Source organism: Sinocyclocheilus grahami, unplaced genomic scaffold, assembly GCF_001515645.1.
Source record: "Sinocyclocheilus grahami isolate Dianchi unplaced genomic scaffold, SAMN03320097.WGS_v1.1 scaffold8.1, whole genome shotgun sequence".
Taxonomy (NCBI): domain Eukaryota; kingdom Metazoa; phylum Chordata; class Actinopteri; order Cypriniformes; family Cyprinidae; genus Sinocyclocheilus; species Sinocyclocheilus grahami.
In genome coordinates, this window is record NW_015505187.1 from 4,297,468 (window position 1) to 4,316,538 (window position 19,071).

Here is a 19,071-nt window from a genome sequence, read left to right on the forward strand (position 1 = left end):
TATAGCAATTTTTTTTACTTGGATTTCATTAACTAGCTGCGTAACAAGAACATGACCAAGTTAAGTTTATAGGACAACTAAACTATCAATTTAAACAAAGATTTACCGTCAACTACAGACGTTGCATCCATCGATTCCTCCATGTTTCTCATTGACACGCCCCCAACTTGGAAACTCGGGGCTTAAAGACAATTTAGAGTTTCCCACTCATAATAACGACTTTGTGGTGGCGTTCATGTGCGTTCAACTTGTAAATACGATCTATCCGACATGACTTGAACGCACCATTATACTAATGGATAATGCAGTTGGATACTCCAGCTGCAAAGGAAAGCAATGCGCATGCGTCTTGGTACTCTCCATAATGGCGGAATACGTGACTTGGAGGAGAAGAATTGTTGAAGTCGTTATTTCTGTTTTCTTTGCACACAAAAACTATTCTCCTAGCTTCATAAAACTACAGTTGAACCACTGATGTCACATGGACTATTTTATGGATGTCCTTACTAAGTTTCTGGGCCTGGGAACATTTCAGTGTCATTGCTGCCTATGCAGGGACAGAGAGCTCTTGGATTTCATCAAACATATCTTAATTTGTGTTCCGAAGATTAACAAAGGTTTTACGGATTTGGAACGACACGAGGGTGAGTAATTAATGACAGAATTTTCATTTTTGGGTGAACTATCCCTTTAAGAGTGTTATTCAATTATTAGTGTTAAATTGTTTGTAAAAACTATTTTTATGATGGTGGCAAAGGTAAGATGTAAAAATAGAGGAAACGAGCATGCAAAATTAATTAATATATAAATTAATATAGACACACATACAGTACGACTCCAAAAAATATCTAATATCAACCAATTATCAATTTGGTTCTGAAATATTATGCACCCTTTTTTATAATGCATCATACAGTATTTGGACATATATTACTCAAGGAGCTGTTGAAATGTCATTAACAAACGATTATGCGTATTTTTATGTTAGTAGCATGGACATTTGTCAAGCCTTTATTCCAAAAACCTGCTGTTTGCTCTGGCCTTTAGCAGTTTAAAACCCATGGGTCAAACCAGAGCAGAAAAGCAGCAGTCGGAGATGACCAGTTGCGTTTTATAATTCATAAAGCAGGAGGGATACAGAGCTCCCAGGCCTACTTTCATATTAAACAAACCCCTGTTTCCCACTCAACCTCAAGCCTCTCGTTCTACAGAACCTCCCATTCTGATTTAGCAGCCATTGGAGAATGGAAAGTAAATCGTGTAGATTTACAGGGTATAACAGAAATCTGTTCCAGAATTTCCTCTGTGTCTGTTTATCAGTCTGGTGATTGTTCTTACGCATGAGAAGGCAAAACTTGATATGTGATTTGAGATGTGTAGACGGCAACAACTACGCAAAAAGTACAGAAAAAATAAATAAATTCCAGAAAACACAAATCACAATGAGGCCAAGTTTCACAGTTCCTTGTTTTACTGAAATTGTGCTGACATACAAAACTATTTCATATTTAAATTAACCACAGTACGACCACAAAATAGCAGAATTTTTGCCCTGATAACTATTTAAAGTGTGACTTGATACAATATCAAGCGAAATACAGAAAGAAATAATTTTGCTCCACAAAAATGCAGTTTATACTGTAAATTATATAAATAGAATTGCGGTACTCTGCGCGCAAATAACAATTACAATATACAATTCCCACAAAGTGCGCTATCAAAAAATCAAACACACAAAGCACCAAGCATCCCTCCCTTTATTTAACAATCAAAGAAAGTTTGCTATTGCTCGGTTTCGTGCACACCACAATCGATCCGATCAAACAGCTGGCGAATAAGACTAAGCCAACCACTATGAGTCCGATCTGAAACCCCTCCAACAGGTCCATCCGAGAAATCAGCTCTTTCTTGAACATGTCGGCCGTCTCATCGTCCAGAACTGCCGTCTAACACAAATAAGAGACAAAATCTCAGTCAGTCAGCAGTCAGGCGGCACCTAATCCTGCTCTGATGAAACAATCAGATGGTCCAGGGGTCAGACATGTGTGAGATTAGCTGTTTACGGACCGCAATAATTCATCAGATATATCAGATGTACGATTTCAGAAATTACTTGGTTGGTCCCAATGGGTCTAAAGTACCAAATTAAAGTAGAGATAATGTATCTAGAGTGTACTTATTTTATCTAAATGCTTTAGTTGGACCAATCACAACCCCACAGCATATAATCATACACACATATCACATTTGCATGCATTATTTAATATATGCTGTATAAAAAAAATTAATAAATATGATTTTGCTGACTTAACTAGTTGGACCTTAATGCTTTATTTTGACCAATTTTCTTTAATTGGACCTTAATAAATACTTTATTTGGACCAGAATGCTGTATTTGACCTAAATACTTAATTAAACCTAAATGTTTTAGATGAACATAAATGCTTCCATTTGATCTAAATAGTTTAAATAGTTTATTTTTATCTATATGCTTTAATTCAACCTAAATGCCTTCTTTGGACCTACATGCATTAAGTGGACTTACACATTTTAGTTGGACCTAAATGTTTTATATGAACCTAAATGCTTTATTAAACTAAATATACTGTATATAGATAGATAGCTATACAGTATATACAGATAGATAGATAGATCACTATATATACTGTATATATAGTGATCTATCAGATAGATAGATAGATAGATAGCCTCAAACTGACATATTTCCGCTATTATAAATGGGAATACTAAGGTTATTATAGGTGCTTTATTGGACCTATATGCTTTAGTTGGACCTAACTGCTTTAACGAAATAGATGCTTCATTAACGCTTACCTCGTTTAACCATAAAATAGGGAAAACTGTGTAGTCCTTGATTTTGTTCAAAATTCTGTGAGAAAGAAAGACACGGGACATCATGTGAGGCCGTGCATGTATGAATTTAGTGTATGAATGACAATGTGTGATGTCTGTTTACATACACAATACTATCCGATGGGCCGTACAGCATGTTGACCTGAAGTCTTTTTGCAAATCTCAGAGTGAAACCTGTAATCTACAAATGACACAAGATGCTTAACCATTGTCTTATCTTAAAGCTTCTTCCTTTTAATAAAAGAAAACTTGTGCAAACTGAAATGGGTTCCTCACCGGTTCTACATCCAGAGCTATGGAGTGCTCATCAAAGTTTGGGTTCAGTCCGATCACACCTTGATGGAGATCATTGCTGCCATAGAGGAAGTGGGGTAGAGAGAGGAATACTGGGGTTCCTGTTGAAAAATATTGAATATAAAAAACTCAAATAATGCATTCAGTAAACTTTAGTTTCAACTTCAGTCTCAGTTGACTTCATACGAGGCCCAAAGCACTGACCTTTACAGGCGGTGAGGTCAAGAAGTCCTGCCGTAGTGCAGTTTCTGGTGAGCACAGGGTTTGTACAGTAGCACTGGTTATCTGGGTTCTCCACTGGAGAGGCCAGAGCTTCAGGAGGCAACATGTACCGATACACATCGATTCCCTTCAGGTCAACAGTTCCCTTATACTCAGCAGATATTGACCTAGGGGACAAGTATGATATTTATCACAAATGTATATGTTGCAAAGGGGGAAGGAGTGTATTAAATGGTATATTATTTTATAATTGATATAATACACTATGTGTGTGTATATATATATATATATAAATATATAAATATATATATATATATATATATATATTTTTTTTTTTAAAGAAATTTCTTATGCTCACCAAGGCTGCATTTATTTAATCAAAAACACAGTAAAAACAGGAATATTGTAAAATATTATTACAATTCAAAATAACTGTTTTCTGTTTTATTATAGTTGAAATCTCATTTGATTCCTGTGATGGCAAAACTGAATTTTCAGCTGCCATTACTCCATGTCTTCACTGTCGCATGATTCATGAACATTTATTATCATTATCAATGTTGAAAACGGGGCTTATATACAGTGGGTACGGAAAGTATTCAGACCCCCTTAAATTTTTAAACTGTGATATATATATTTTTTCAGGGTTCTTTGATGAATTAAAAAAACACATAAATAGAGGAGCATAACAGCATCAATTTGAAATAGATTATTTATGTAACATTATAACATTATAACTTTACTTTTCACTTTTGATCAATTTAATGTCCTTGCAAAATAAAAAAAATAAAAAATTATTTGAAAAAAAAATTACTGACTTCAATCTTTTGAATTGTAATTTATATTAATTGTATTATACTGATATAATAAAATTTTATATATATTTTTTTTTAAATATTTTTTGTGAAATATTTCCTTTGTTTAAAAAGTATCATTTAGATTTTAAAATTATACAGTTCATTTGATATTTTGCATATGATGCAATAAAATTCATACATTTTTAAGCATGTTTTAAGTGTCAGAATACTTTTTTAGCCATTGTATATGCATGAGTGAAAACACAAGGAAAAATATTTCAAAAGCCTCGAGACATGGTCTCAGTAATACATTTTTAACACTTATCATGTGACTAAATAATAGAAAAGACTGTCTAGCTTTGATCTCCTGCAGTTATAGCTTTACAGTCACACATGATGTATTATGATAAAAGTGAGGAACTGCTGGCCTTACTAGAGTTTTTCTGACATGTGACCCTTCAGAAGGAGTGGCCTGACCTCTGGTGGTAATGGCAAACAAAAACTGGATGCATGAAACCTCCACTTAAATGCATTAAATCTGTATATATCAGGATTCCAGATCAAATCTAATCGGATGCGGAGAGATAAAAGTCCATGAACCCTCATGGAGAAGATAAGACTTTAATCAATAGATTATGAGAACATTGCTGATGAGTGGCATTTCAATACATACAGTGTCCTCATAAAGTATCTGGAAATTTATATCTCCAATTAAATGTATGAATGCCGTAACAAATGGCATTTATTGAAAAGAAAGATAAGCATAAGCAATTGACTCATAATCACCTTGAGACCACCTGGTTAAAAGTTCGTTCTGAAAAAAGTCTAATATCAGATGTTTGCAGATGCCTTGGGTTATATTTTGACTTAAAAGGAAGTAATCTAATCTTTATCATTTTAAAGTGTATTTTATTTACTTTTTCTACTGATTATCAGGGAACAAACTGAAAATACCTGCAGATATCGGAAGAGAAGAAGTACAGGGGTTCTTTCTTGTTCAGGAAAGGGTGGAAGGAGGAACCATCTGTTGACATATGAATACAACATTAAATGTGATTAATGTGTGAAATATTACATTTGTTGAACTTTATATCATATACCTTAGAACACACAGTGTCCTTGTAGAAGTGCTCAAAATCAATAGATGATTAATAATACTATAGTATGAGACCTGCACACTATTTCAGCACGGTTTTAGGCAAACAGCTTTGGGGCAAAAATCATACTACATATTTGAATATAAGTCAACAACAATGTAATTACTTCACAATGAATTCCATATCAGTGTAATATGTTCGAGGTAAACTTGCCTGTTCCGTTTATCTTGTTGCAATAAGTGTCATTCCAGTAACTCAGCGATCTGTACAACATTAAGTTTTTGGATGAGATTGTTAGTCGGGGTTTTACTAATATTGTGTTGAAGCATGTGATTGATTCATCGGTTATTAAATCATAAACAAAATTACTGACGGTTGGTTCTGTTTATACAGTATCTACATTTAAGGTCTGGGTCATTTTTAGAGAACAACAAACCTATTTACAACCCAAAGAACCATGTAAATATTCTCTGTTACATGAATTCATATACTTACGGTTCACCTGCCCAGCGTTCAATCGTGGCTACCTTATTGATGTCATCTTTGCCTGTGAATACAGTGTATGGTCCATCGATGGTGTCATTGTACTAAAAGAAACAACAACAACAACAAAAAAACAGATAAATAAATAACACTATGAAGAGAAATTTTGTGGATTGGCTTGAAGGCTTATCTATAACAAGCTTTCATTAAACCATTCATGGTGTCTTTAAAGGAATGCACTCAGAACAATAATTTTGCTGAAAATATACTCACCCTCAGGCCATCCAAGATGTAGATGAGTTTGTTCCTTCATCAGAACAGATTTGGAGAAATTTAGCATTACATTTCTTTCTCAACAATGGAATGGGTGAATGGGTGCCGTCGAAATGAGAGACTGAAAAGCTCATAAAAACATCACAATAACTCACAAATAATCCACACAATTCCATTCCATTAATTTTTGTTGTGTGATTCAAGAAATACATGTTTTTTTAAAAAACAAATTCATCATTAAGTTGTTTTAACTTCAAACCTCTGTCCATAACAATGCTTCTTCAAGTAAAAAAGCCATTTAGTCTGAATCAGGAGAGAAATATGCTCAGATGAAACACTGTTTACAAGTGAAAACAGTCCAAAAGAGTTTTAAACATATGTAAGTGGATTTCACTGTGAGAGGACAACAGGGGATGGACTTTTTCACTGAGGGAAGCGTTATTATGGATTATGGACTCATATTTTGGCCAGAAGCGACAGTTTAAAGTTAAAGCACCTTAAAGATGAATTTTAGTACAAACATGCAGCTTTTCACTTCACAAAACATTAATTGATGGACTTAATTGATGTTTTTATCAGCTGTTTGGACTCTCATTCTGACGGTACCCATTCACTGCAGAAGATCCACTGGTGAGCAAGTGATGCAGGTACATTTCTTCAAATCTTTTCAGATGAAGATGCAAACTCCTCTACATATCCGAAAGGCCCGACGGTGAATAAATATTCAGCAAATTTTATTTTTGGGTGAACTATCCCTTTAAGTATTCTTACAGTATTCTTAGTTTTTTTCATTCTTACATACATCTTAAGTTATATATTTGCATATGTTACAAATGATTTTGCTCATTCCCAATAAAAATGGTCTAATTGCATTTGAATATATGATATAGTTTATCAATTATGAAGCTTTAAGCATCCAAGTGAATGCCATGAAGCCTTACTGGATAAAAAACTCCAAGCGTGCTGCCCAGCATTGGGTCTTTGTAGCCCCACAACAATTCCTTAACAGTCCTCTTCTGGAAGAGTGTGGAACCGGAGCTCTGGATGAACAAGTTTGCAAGACGGTGATCTAGTAAACTGTAAACACCCTGGAAAAGAAGAAAATAAAGTTCACATTGATCACAGCATAAGCATGGAACCATAACCTATCATAAATTCATCTGCCTAATAAAAACTTGGAATTAACAACACGAGTAAAATTTATTAGCATTTATTATCCGACTGAACATCACCTAGAATTATAAATATAATCTGTGACAGTGGATATGAGGTGATGATTATGCAGCATTGTTGGTTACATTTTAACATGGGTACTGTGCTGACTCTTGACAGAGAATCACAGATATCAACATTTTATCAATGATATGACAAACTTTAACTGACTTGCTTCACAGCTGACAACCAACGTTGAAGCAATGTTATCAATATCAGGGGTCAGCAACCTTAAGCGAAAAGAGTTTGTAAGAAATATTAATATTTCATGTATTTACTTTATTATTAATATACACTTACACAATTGTTTAAAGGGTTAGTTGACCCAAAAATGAAAATTAGCCCATAAATTACTCATCCTCAAGTCATCCTAGGTGTATATGACTTTCTTCTTTCAGACGAATCCAGTCGGAGATATATTACAAATTGTCTTTGATCTTTCAAGCTGTTTCATGGCACTCAGCGTACTGTTCATTGTTTATGTTAACTAATATAATAACAACAAATAAAAGGTGTTGTAAAGTGTCATATATCTGTAAAACATTGCCAAATATAGTGTCAATTACAGTTTTGATAGACTTATGATAGACAAAACATTTTAATATTCACAGGATTTTACTCGAAAATGTGGCACGTTTTTCTAAAGCATACTAGCTAAATTGACAAAAGTCACCAAAAATGTAAAGTGTAACTCTCTAAACACATTGTTATGTTCAGTTCCATAGTTTTGACAAACCCAATACTTTGAAATGGAACAGTTTATTGAATCTTTGCATGTTTATTGAAAGTTTCCAAATGTGTGTTTTGTTTTGTATCGTATTTGATATATCAGGCTTTTATGGCCCATATGAGAATATGGAGCTTACACTCAAGAAGTAAAAATAAACATTCATTAATCCAATCATTTTTATTCAGAGGCCCAAACTGAGCAATTATTGTGTTTTTATTGCCAAAAAGTATAATGAAATGTAATGCAATAAAAAGATGAAGAGATGTAGCAATAAACGTTCATCAAAAGCCTGATGCATCATATTTGATACATACATTGTATCGTGATTTTTTTTTAGAAAAAAGGATGAAAATTCAAGTAAGCTTAAGTTGCTTCAGTCCAGTAAGTGTTGATTTTGAAATATTATTATAAAAGTTATTCTTATATAAACCATTAAATATTCACACAACAAAAAAACACAACCCGAAAGTAGACATTTTTTAAAGTATAAAGGCATTTTAATTGCTAAAAAAGTATCAACTATCCATTAGAGGGCAGAAGGCAAGAAGATTGTGTACAAGATTTTCAGCAAAGTTTTGATCGTGCTGATAATTTAGAGGCCAGAAATTAATTTATCAATTCTAATATACCCGTAGGCTTTATAGGGTTAAGACATGAAGCATAACTCTCAATGCCATGAGAAAACATATGTCGAAGCACAAAATATTGGATCATTTAAAACCATGTAACTGTTTGGCTAGAAACAATTTAAGAAATCTCTTGCTTGAAAATTTTTATCTAAACAAGTAACTATTATGGCAGGTTTTAAGCCATTTAAAAGTCATTAAGACAGCTTAACATAAGTTCAGCCAAGATATTTACTTAAGTACATGACTACAACAACATTGTACAACTCATTTTGACATTGTCAAAGCAAAATGTAATTATTCAGACACCAGATATCATTTTTAGTGGGTGCAGGACACTATAGTTCATTTATGTAAGTGTGGATAGCAAAATACAGTAAACTGACATATCATACCCAAAAATTCTTAATACAGGGCACTACCAGTAAAACTGATGAAAATTTGGGACCAAAAATTATTCAGACACTTTGACGTGACCATGTTTTGCTTAAGTGTTTTTCTTTAATTGCTAATGCGACCTTATCACACCACAGACTGAACAAAATTAAGCATTGCTTAGTAATTGGTCGACCTAAATTGGTATTATCTAATTGTTGTGTACTTAAATTTAACAGCTGACAGCTATTCAACCTAATTTATTACATACCTTTCTATCAAAGTAATCTGACATTATCAAGATGAGTTCTTGTCATATTTTATTGCCATTTTCTAAACTATAGCGAATGGAAAACAGCACCACTGCACAGAAGACTCCACCTCCTCCCGGCGACCAGGTGATGATGCTGTCCCCGGACAGCGTGAGGAGATCCCTCAGCAGGATCAACTCACGCAAAGCTCCGGGTCCTGACAACATTCCAGGGCATGTACTGAGAGACTGTGCAGTGGAACTCACCGATGTCTTCACAGACATTTTCAACATCTCGCTAAGCCAGGCTGTTGTCCCCACATGCCAAAATACAGTAAACTGACATATCATACCCAAAAATTCTTAATACAGGGCACTACCAGTAAAACTGATGAAAATTTGGGACCAAAAATTATTCAGACACTTTGACGTGACCATGTTTTGCTTAAGTGTTTTTCTTTAATTGCTAATGCGACCTTATCACACCACAGACTGAACAAAATTAAGCATTGCTTAGTAATTGGTCGACCTAAATTGGTATTATCTAATTGTTGTGTACTTAAATTTAACAGCTGACAGCTATTCAACCTAATTTATTACATACCTTTCTATCAAAGTAATCTGACATTATCAAGATGAGTTCTTGTCATATTTTATATCTGCCATGTGCCTTGTGCTGCTTTATATATATATATATATTTTTAAATTTTTTACATTTGACCTTACTTGTATATTTGTATAGTTGTATTTTTATATTTAATCTGTATCTATCTGTATTTATGTTCTACTGTTAGTGTTATCTGTATGCACCAAGGGTCTGAGAGTAACGCAATTTCAATTCTCTGTGTGTATGTGCTGTACATGTGGAAGAATTGACAATAAAGCAGACTTGACTTGACTTGAATAATGTGAGAAATGTTGAAGGTGTCTGAATACATTTTGGTTTGCCTGGGTAGGATAAACCCCCCAGAAATGAATTGAATAGCTCCCATTCATCCTGTGAGTCTGTTTGAAACTGGACACAGGCCAGAAGAGCAAAGCAGCCGTTCATTGGCACCAAGAGATGCTCGCCAGCATCATTCATGTCCTTTACTGCTGATGCTGAGGCTGAGCGCGCGTCCCCGCCTCGACACGCGGACGCGCATGCATGCACGCGAACAGGAAGCAGCGCGCGCCCGTCAACACTGACGCGCTGGGGAACGGATCGCGACGCGTCTACGGACCTGTTTTCATCCCTTTGAAGGGATTTACGGTGAAATAACGGGGGCTAACGGAGCAGTCTTGATCAAACGAGGCAAGAGCCAGACCTTGTCCTCCGTCTTTTGATTTTCAAGACCCTCTTTTGCGCTCGGTTCTTGGTTTTCTCGTCTAAAGAAGGGCGTGTGGTTTTCCGGAGAGAGCGCTGGTGCATGCTGATTGAAACGGTTCGGATCGTCGCGAGGATGGGCTGCACGTTAAGCACGGAGGATAAGGCGGCGGTGGAGAGGAGTAAAATGATCGACAGAAACCTGAGAGACGACGGAGAGAAAGCGGCCAGAGAGGTCAAACTCCTGCTGCTCGGTAAGAAACAATTCAACATATCTGTTATAGCTATGAGAGACCTAAACTGTCCCGTTTCTTTGTTATAACTGCATTACACAGTCGCTAAAACTGTATTACGCTCTAGTTACCGTTAAAAAAGTGACGGAAAGTTTGGTTGTGCAGTAATGGTTAAGTTACTCTTTTGATGTCCACCCTTTAGGCTACCCAACCCGTTAGCTTTTATAGTTTTATTATGTTTATATTGCTTTATATGTTTCATAACCGTCGAAATAGTCAGCGTTTTACTTTGTTCAGAATTATTATAAATGATTAATAACAGGACATTTGGACTGAAGGAGTTATTGATCGTTCCAAATGGGCTAAATGGCCACAAAGTAACAGAGCTGTCATTGAAAACTGTCGCAATGCACTCAAAACAAACCCATACACACACTATGCGATGCACTTGATGCTAATAGGAGCATTTTTTGAAGGGTCCTTTGGTAATGAGCTGCTGCGGTGCTGATGGTTTTATATGTAGGAGGGGTCTGACAATGGCGACCTGTTGCTTCATTCTGCTCTTAATGTGAAATGATGGTAGATTTGATCATGCTGTCTCATGCAATTGAGCATCTGTGAGTTTCCTGAAATGTCACGTGTTTAAATCAGCACACGTAGACGTGTGATACATTAAATAAACATTTGAGATAAACAGCATCTATCATGGTTCATGATAGATGAAGGCAAGTCTTGTATTTAAATGGGGTGTATTTGTGGGTGACTTCTGGACTGCTGTAGCAAACCCTAATCCATACCCAGAACTAACCAGTCCCCTTAAATCTAACTGTCTGTCCCAACTAATCCTAAACTCTACCCATAACTATCCAACTCTAGCCTATGAATCAACAATAAGGACTGTGAGAGACTTTTCAGCCAGTTAGCCTTCCATCTTGGACCAGAATTTTGATCACATAAATGATATAATCAGCTAACACAAATCATTTTCCCTTTGAAAAAACAACAACACATTTACATGTTTGAAAAATGTACAGCAATACATTTTTACAATATTAAATGATGAATGTAAAACTGCTAACTAAAAAATGCAGCTGAAATATATGTCTGAAAAATGTTCATTAATACATATTTTATATATTTAAAATAAATAGTAAATAAATGTAAAAGTTACAAGTTCAGATTTGGAAAATGTAGCCGTCACTGGTACAAAACAACATATAGAGTAAAATTCAATTGTATAAAACTTTTTCTTATTCTTTTTCTGAGCTACTCACAAAAAACCTTTCTGTTAAGTCTTGGTAGTCTGTATCTGTAAATATCCAACCCTAATCCTGATCTATAACTACTAACACCAGCCCTCATTATTCATAAGCTGTTTACTTTTAAAGCAATTTATTCGTTTTCTGCTATAAAATATTAGTTTAGTAAAAGGCCTTTTTATGAATTAGGGATAAAATAGAAGCATGGTTTATGTCAGTCAGGCTAGCATAATAGAAACAATTGAATTAAATGAAACATTTATTTGTTTTCATCTCTTAGCACAATACACATAATTCAGCCAATAGTAGTGTGATGTATTTAAGGCCTACAAGATAATAGTTTTCCATTCCTGAGTGAGCATGAAAAAAAAAAAGAAGATGGCTAGATATCATACTGATGCCAGACAACGGATACATAATTTGCGTTTCTCACAGTGCTTGTCTGTTGCATTAATCTGTCATTTTATGTTCAAGCCGTACTGTCTGAAGTCATCCTGACCTCAGTACACACTGCTTCCACCGAGATGTTAGCGAGATGGTATCTCAAATGCTGCCACTCGTCTCCAGGCAACACGCAGACGCACACAGACACACAAACTCAATGTGTTCAAATTACCCATAACAGTGGCACAATGGAGTCTGGTGAAAGGAAGGAACCAACACACACACACACACACACACACACACACACACACACACACACACACTCTCTCTCTCTCTCTCTCTTTCTCTCTCTCTCAGATCATTAAATATGGAGAGCCTCTTTGGCTTGCTGAAATGACCAGCACATGGAGGGTTTGGTGACTTCATGTGTTTGTCTAAAACACAACTGTACCAGGCACTGGGTCGTAGTGAAGCCTGTGAATATCTCGCTAGGGTTCGTTGACACCTGACGTGGTTTAGCAGCCAGAACACTCACACGATGAAGCAATCGCTCAACGTGCCGAATGTTTGGCCGTAATATGAGCATTTCAATAAGCGGTTCAACTGTGATAAGATCCAATAATATTTTAAATCTAATCCATTAGAGAGAAAAAAGAGCCCTTTTATATTTTTCATAGCAAGATATGAGATTTTTTTTGGCCAGTAATCTTGTAGATTTATATGAAAGTAATTCATCATACATAGCACATTTGCGGTGAAGTGAATATGATTTTCTTTTAGTGTCAATTCTCATATCTAAAAACATGGTCAATGGTGAATATATTGTTGATTATGTAGCTCTTTGGAATATTTGATTCTGATTGGTCAGTGTTTGCATTCTTTGGTGGAATATTTTAAATATTCTTTCTCACATAATAAAATAAATAGCCTAAATACAGTTTAATTGGTAACACTTTACAATAGGGACCGATTCTCACTATTAACTAGCATGCCTATTATTAACGTATTAGCTGTTTATTAGTACTTATAAAGCACATATTCTGCATGAGCATATTCTACATCTTTAATCCTACCCAATACCTACATTTAACAACTACCTTACTAACTATTAATAAGCAGCAAATTGGTTTATTGAGGCAATAGTCGTAGTTAATGGTTTGTTAATAGCGAGAATTGGACCTTAAAATAAAGTGACACCATTAAATTATTATTAGTATTTAATAATAATTTAAAAATAATGAGCAGGGTAACACAATTTCAGTTGGTTATCACAAAATAAGCAAATAAAATGTTTTGCGATATTGATCGGCTTACTGTTTATTATAATTTATATGTAGGTTAAATTATATAATCTGGTGATCAGTGATGATCAGTTTATTTAGACAATATTTTCTCAAAATATTTGAAAACAAAAACACATTATCCTATTTAAAAAAAACAAAGGTTAGTCCATTAACAAGGTTGGATGTTAACAGAAAAGTTTAATTACTTTTCAGAAGCCAAGTGAGTACAGCTTTTGGCGGATGATTTTGGCTGAAAATATCAAATTAGCCAAATGCTGACCGATTAATTTTTTGGGCTGATATGTATCAGTCTATCACCAATCTCCTCCAGTGATTTTTTTCCATATGGTGTTTGGGTTGATTTTCATTAGATGTTGTTTTTGCAGCTTTTGGCAGGAAATGGCTAGTGTTTGTGCACCATAGAGATCGGGGTGTGGTGTGTTGCGGATCATAACCTGAAGCTTGTGTGTGATAATAACCCAACTGATTGCTGGACAGCTGGTCTCAGCGGAGGTGTGTGTGTCGTGTTTGGAGCTACGGGGGTGAAAACAAACTGACTGGGCCTAATGTAGCAGCACTAATGTCTGTAAACCATGTAAACCTCGGACCATCTCTCTCTTGATCACACACACACACACTGCAGTGATGCATCACCATTCCCTTAAATATCTCCTTTAATGAAAAACACAATGGAAGAGTCTATCAGTCATGGAAAAGCTTTTTCAACTTGGTAATTTTGCAAAGTTAGTGTATGGTGTTATTATCTGTTATAGAGTAGTTAAGCCTATATGTGTGGGTGAGTGAAAACATAGATCGGCTTTTGGCACGTCACGGTTTGAGGGATTTTAAGAGGCTTTGATGTGCATACCGTTCATATTCCAATTATGTCATCGGAGGGAAAGTTCAGAGGTCAGTTCAATGAATTAACATCACAAAGCACGTCAACACTACAACATATGAGTGTTTTGCACTTGTGCACTATTGTAATGCTTTTTAAAGTCAGCACAAAATCTAAATCGACCCTATGTTTACTTTATTTGTTCCATCAAACACAAAAGGAAATGTTTTAAATGAATGTCAGTGACGGACAGCCTCGGTAACCATCTAATTCTGCATTTCTTTTCCAAAAAATTAAAGTGAATGATGACTATCTTTCTCTCTTTCTGCCTGACATTTCATTTTGTGTTCACTTTTTCTGAACTCTGAATAGAATTTCTTATTTGGCTGGTGCCCATTTTGTAGGGCTAAGAATATAAGCATATTCATTTGTTTGAGCATTGTGTACTGTGTGATACATAAAAAAAAAAAAACATGACTTTCAATAAAGGTTAAATGACTGTGCTAATTTTATTCTTAGAAATGTGAAATTCATTGTGATTAATCAAATAACACATTTTAAGAATAAAAACATGTTGTTTACACATTTAAAAAAAAAAAATAATTCATTTATGATTTAATTAATTGGCATCCCTACCTGTTATACTGGCCTTGATGATACTTATCTTATCAAAAGTATAGGCCTATTAAAAATAAGTATATTATTAAACATGCTTCGTTTATTTTGATTGTACATTTATTTGGGAGTCAGCGTGTAAATATACACTAGAGGTCGACCGATATGGGTTTTTCACCGGCCAATGTCAACATTTAGAAATCAGGGCAGGTGATGGCCGATATATGATGGCGATTTTTTTGGCTGATATTTTGGCCGATTTTCTTTTTTTTCCTTCATCTCATAAAAGTGAGTTTGAGTAAATGATTATTGCAGGGTACAAGGTAGTAATAGTAGTAGTAGCTTAATTCAGAGTAATAATACATGGCTCAAAACTTAAGCACCTTCTCAAAACAGTTCTGAAGCATGCTTTTTGTTTATGTTTGCTGACAGACACCAGTGTTTCCCACAGACTGCAAATTAATTCTCTGCCAGCAGGAGGCGCTGTTGGAGCGGGAGATATAGCGGTTTTCCCGGTAACGGCTGTAATCAAAGCCGATTAATATACACTATTTATTATTACAAGTTTTACTGTTAGGTGCGATAGATTGCACCTAACATGATTAATTACAGAAAACTATGATTAATTACATCAAAGTTTTAGTTGGTTTACTTCCCATTTAGGCATTCTAAGCTACTGTAATGCAGTCTTTGTAAAATCACTTTTAAGTATTTTTTTTTTCTCTTTGAAAATCCAGTTTAAAAAGCCATCACATTTTGACTTTAAGGTTAAGCCAAACCCTGCGATAGAGAATTATCGGTAACACTTTATTTCGATAGTCCACTTTAGACATTATATTAACAGTAAGTAACTTTGCAACTACATGTCAACTAGCAGTTAGTAGAGTATTAGTAGACTGTCTGCTTAATATCTTTCTTTGTCAACTTATTCTACTAACCCTAAACCTACCCTAACAGTCTACTCTGAGAGTTAGTAGACATGTAATTGCAAATTAATGAGAATTAGTTGACATGCAGTTGACATGTAGTTACAAAGTTACTTATAGTTAGTAGAATGTCTAAAGTGGAATATCGAAATAAAATGTAACCGAATTATCAAGTTTCTAAATTAAAAAGCCAAAGAATTCCTGTGAGCGTTGGCAGTTTGATGAGTCAGTGTGTTTTGTGAGATGAGAATTCAATAGATGATGTTTTGGGAATACCAAATGAGATTGTTAATCCTCATTAGGTGTTTACGTGCTCAAATTAGTGTGCGCGTCATGATTTTATTGGGCTCCAAAAGAACAAACTATTCATCTCGGGTCATCTAAGAAACTCTTTGTCTCAGAAATGCGTGTGTATGCATCTGCGTAGCTCTGTCTTTCTCGCTGTCATTCCCCTGGATGGGTACATTGATAAGTCCCTCTGGGCTACAGGCCTCTGTGGTGAGACATAATTAAAATAATGTGTCCTCTCTGTTGCTGTTCTCTTCCTTCTGAAGGAGTCTCTCCAATTACAGGTGTCTGCTCATCTACGTCCCTGCCAGGTCAAATGTTTACATTGAGTTGTTACCAAAAGTAATAGAGTAGCTACAGTAGAGTGTGCTTTGGGATTTAAAGGAGAAGTGTCATTCCCCCCCCCCCACTTAATTATTATTATTATTTTTATCCAAGTCAGCTGACTTGTAAAGAATGTAAACACCATGGCTCTGTGGTGCTTTCAAAATGTCACTCTGTTTGTTTAAGCAGTAAACTTATGATTTAACCAATGGTGTGTTTTCACAAATGCTAAATTAAGAATTTTAAATAAAATGTATAATTCTGTGTTTACATAAACCAATTTGAAATGTATAATTTTAACTAAATATTTTAAAATTGCATTAATATGCATTTTTCACATTATTGTCCATCAAATGTTGTTTTCTTTACAAAAACAATCAATAACTAAAAAAATACAGTTATTATAAATGTATTAGAAAATCCAAGATCATACATTTATAAACATTCCATATATGTCAATTTTAACTGATGCTACAAAGATTGTGACATAATTTATGCAATTTCAATGAAATCTCTTTTGTGTCGGCCAGTTAAATAATTTTGATCGCACTTTATTTTAAGGTCCAATTCTCGCTATTAATAAACCACTAACTATGACATTAAACCTCAGTAAACTCCTAATTTGCTGCTTATTAATAGTTAGTAAGGTAGTTGTTAAGTTTAGGTATTTGGTAGGATTAGGGATGTAGAATATGCTCATGCAGAATATGTGCTTTATAAGTACTAATAAACAGCCAATATGTTAATAACAGGCATGCTAATAAGCATCAAGTTAATAGTGAAAATTGTTCCCTATTCTAAAGTGTTGCCATAATTTTACTTAGCTAACTATCAAAATTGACAGGCACAATCTGAAACCAAGAAAATCATCACAGACAATCTAAGTTTGCAGTACATATACACAACTTTTAAAAATATATAGAGCTGACCCAATAAGGAAAGTGACAGTTCCATCAACCTACCCAAAATAAAAAAAAAATCTTGTAAATGTTTGGTTATTTTTAGGAATTTTTTTTTCTTGTTAACATCTTTACAAAATTGCCAGTGAAAATTCTGTCTTGAAATGCTAACAGATCTCACCTGCAAAAACAAGATGTGAAAATGTAACTGCATGTAAGGTTCATTAGAAGGGCTTGAAGTGTGTAATGTAATACGGAGCGTGTGTTTGCTGTAATCTAGTAAGACTGGGCAGTGTGACATAGCATTGCATTAGAGTTGTCACATGGTGTCAGTGTGTTGAGACACGTTGGAGTTGTGTTTCACAGATAGGGCAGTGATGCAAGTCGGTTATCGATTGCTAAATGTACAAAAATGGGGAGAGGGATCCTCGGTGGTCCAGAAAGAAGTAGTCATTATGTCAGCGGTTCCCCCTCAGAATGAATATACTGTCATCATTTACTCACCCTCATGTTGTTCCAAACCTGTATGAGTTTACGGTGAAGAATGCTGGTAGCCATTGACTTCTATAGTATGGAAAACCAACAGCAACTGTTTGGTTACCAGCATTCTTCAAAATATATTTTTTTGTGTTCAACATTAGACATTTAGGCCTATACAGGATTTAAAAAAATATGTGATTGAATGTTGCTAGAATTTTTATTTAAGGAAAGTTTGTGGATGGAATATGGCAATTATGAAGCGTGACAAACTTGTGGCCCGCACTGCTATCAGTTATTAAGACTAGAGCCTGACCAATATATCGTTTAGCCGATATTATCGGCCGATATGAGCCTGTCGCCGATATATCGGTATTGGCGAATATGCCACCGATATGAATTTTTTTTACAGAACATATAACGCAGATTAAATGCTTCTGAATGGTGTAATTACTTAGTTTGTCCAGCAGAGCGCACTCCATTGTTTGCTACTGGCGACCCAGGTCACTGTAGTGTAGAGATGCGCGGATGAGCTCAAACTTCACCCGAGTCCACTGCTTCAAATTATCCACCCGCACCTATATTTGATCGTCACATTACAATGATTCTAATTCTTAGTTTTGCATGATGATATGATGAATGGATGGTTCAATTTTAACAGCAGATTCAGTGACGTTAGAGACTAGAGCTGATCTGTGCATCACGGCACGCGTCTGCGGCGCATTAAAGCCTGTATTACGGCCACTGGAGCTGACCGCGGCCACTCAGTCAATGCTGGTGTTTATACCGGCCGCGCCGCGGCCCAGAACTCATGCTTATCACATCGGTCACATCTAGGGATGGAACGATTACCGGTTTCACGATAAATCACGATAAAATGCCCTGACGGCTAGTATTATCGTTTAAAATTTAATTATAATCAAAACCGTATTTGATTATCGCGATTTTGAAAACTCACAGTAAATCCTGTCCAGCCAGCATCAGTCTGACGCAGAAGCAGCATGCA

The 19,071-nt window shown here is 35.2% G+C and overlaps 2 protein-coding genes across 4 annotated transcripts in view; one reads left to right on the top strand and one right to left on the bottom strand.

The window, feature by feature from the left end:
* Positions 1–1,624: 1,624 nt before the first annotated feature.
* On the bottom strand, positions 1,625–10,317 carry LOC107591160 (platelet glycoprotein 4-like). Its single transcript, XM_016280215.1, has 10 exons — positions 10,255–10,317; positions 6,982–7,128; positions 5,780–5,871; positions 5,498–5,547; positions 5,142–5,211; positions 3,373–3,557; positions 3,151–3,269; positions 2,982–3,055; positions 2,836–2,890; positions 1,625–1,946 (listed from the first exon to the last, which is right to left on the bottom strand). The coding sequence occupies exons 1-10, from the start codon at positions 10,315–10,317 to the stop codon at positions 1,758–1,760; spliced, it is 1,044 nt and encodes a 347-aa protein (XP_016135701.1). The 3' UTR covers positions 1,625–1,757.
* A 72-nt stretch (positions 10,318–10,389) lies between these two features.
* gnai1 (guanine nucleotide binding protein (G protein), alpha inhibiting activity polypeptide 1) overlaps positions 10,390–19,071 on the top strand; it is a 29,271-nt gene continuing 20,589 nt past the window's right edge. For all 3 annotated transcript variants that reach the window (XM_016279768.1, XM_016279760.1, XM_016279776.1), the window contains exon 1: positions 10,390–10,793. In XM_016279768.1, coding sequence (XP_016135254.1) covers positions 10,643–10,793 — 151 coding nt within the window. In that variant the 5' untranslated portion in view covers positions 10,390–10,642. The remainder of the gene's footprint in view (positions 10,794–19,071) is intronic.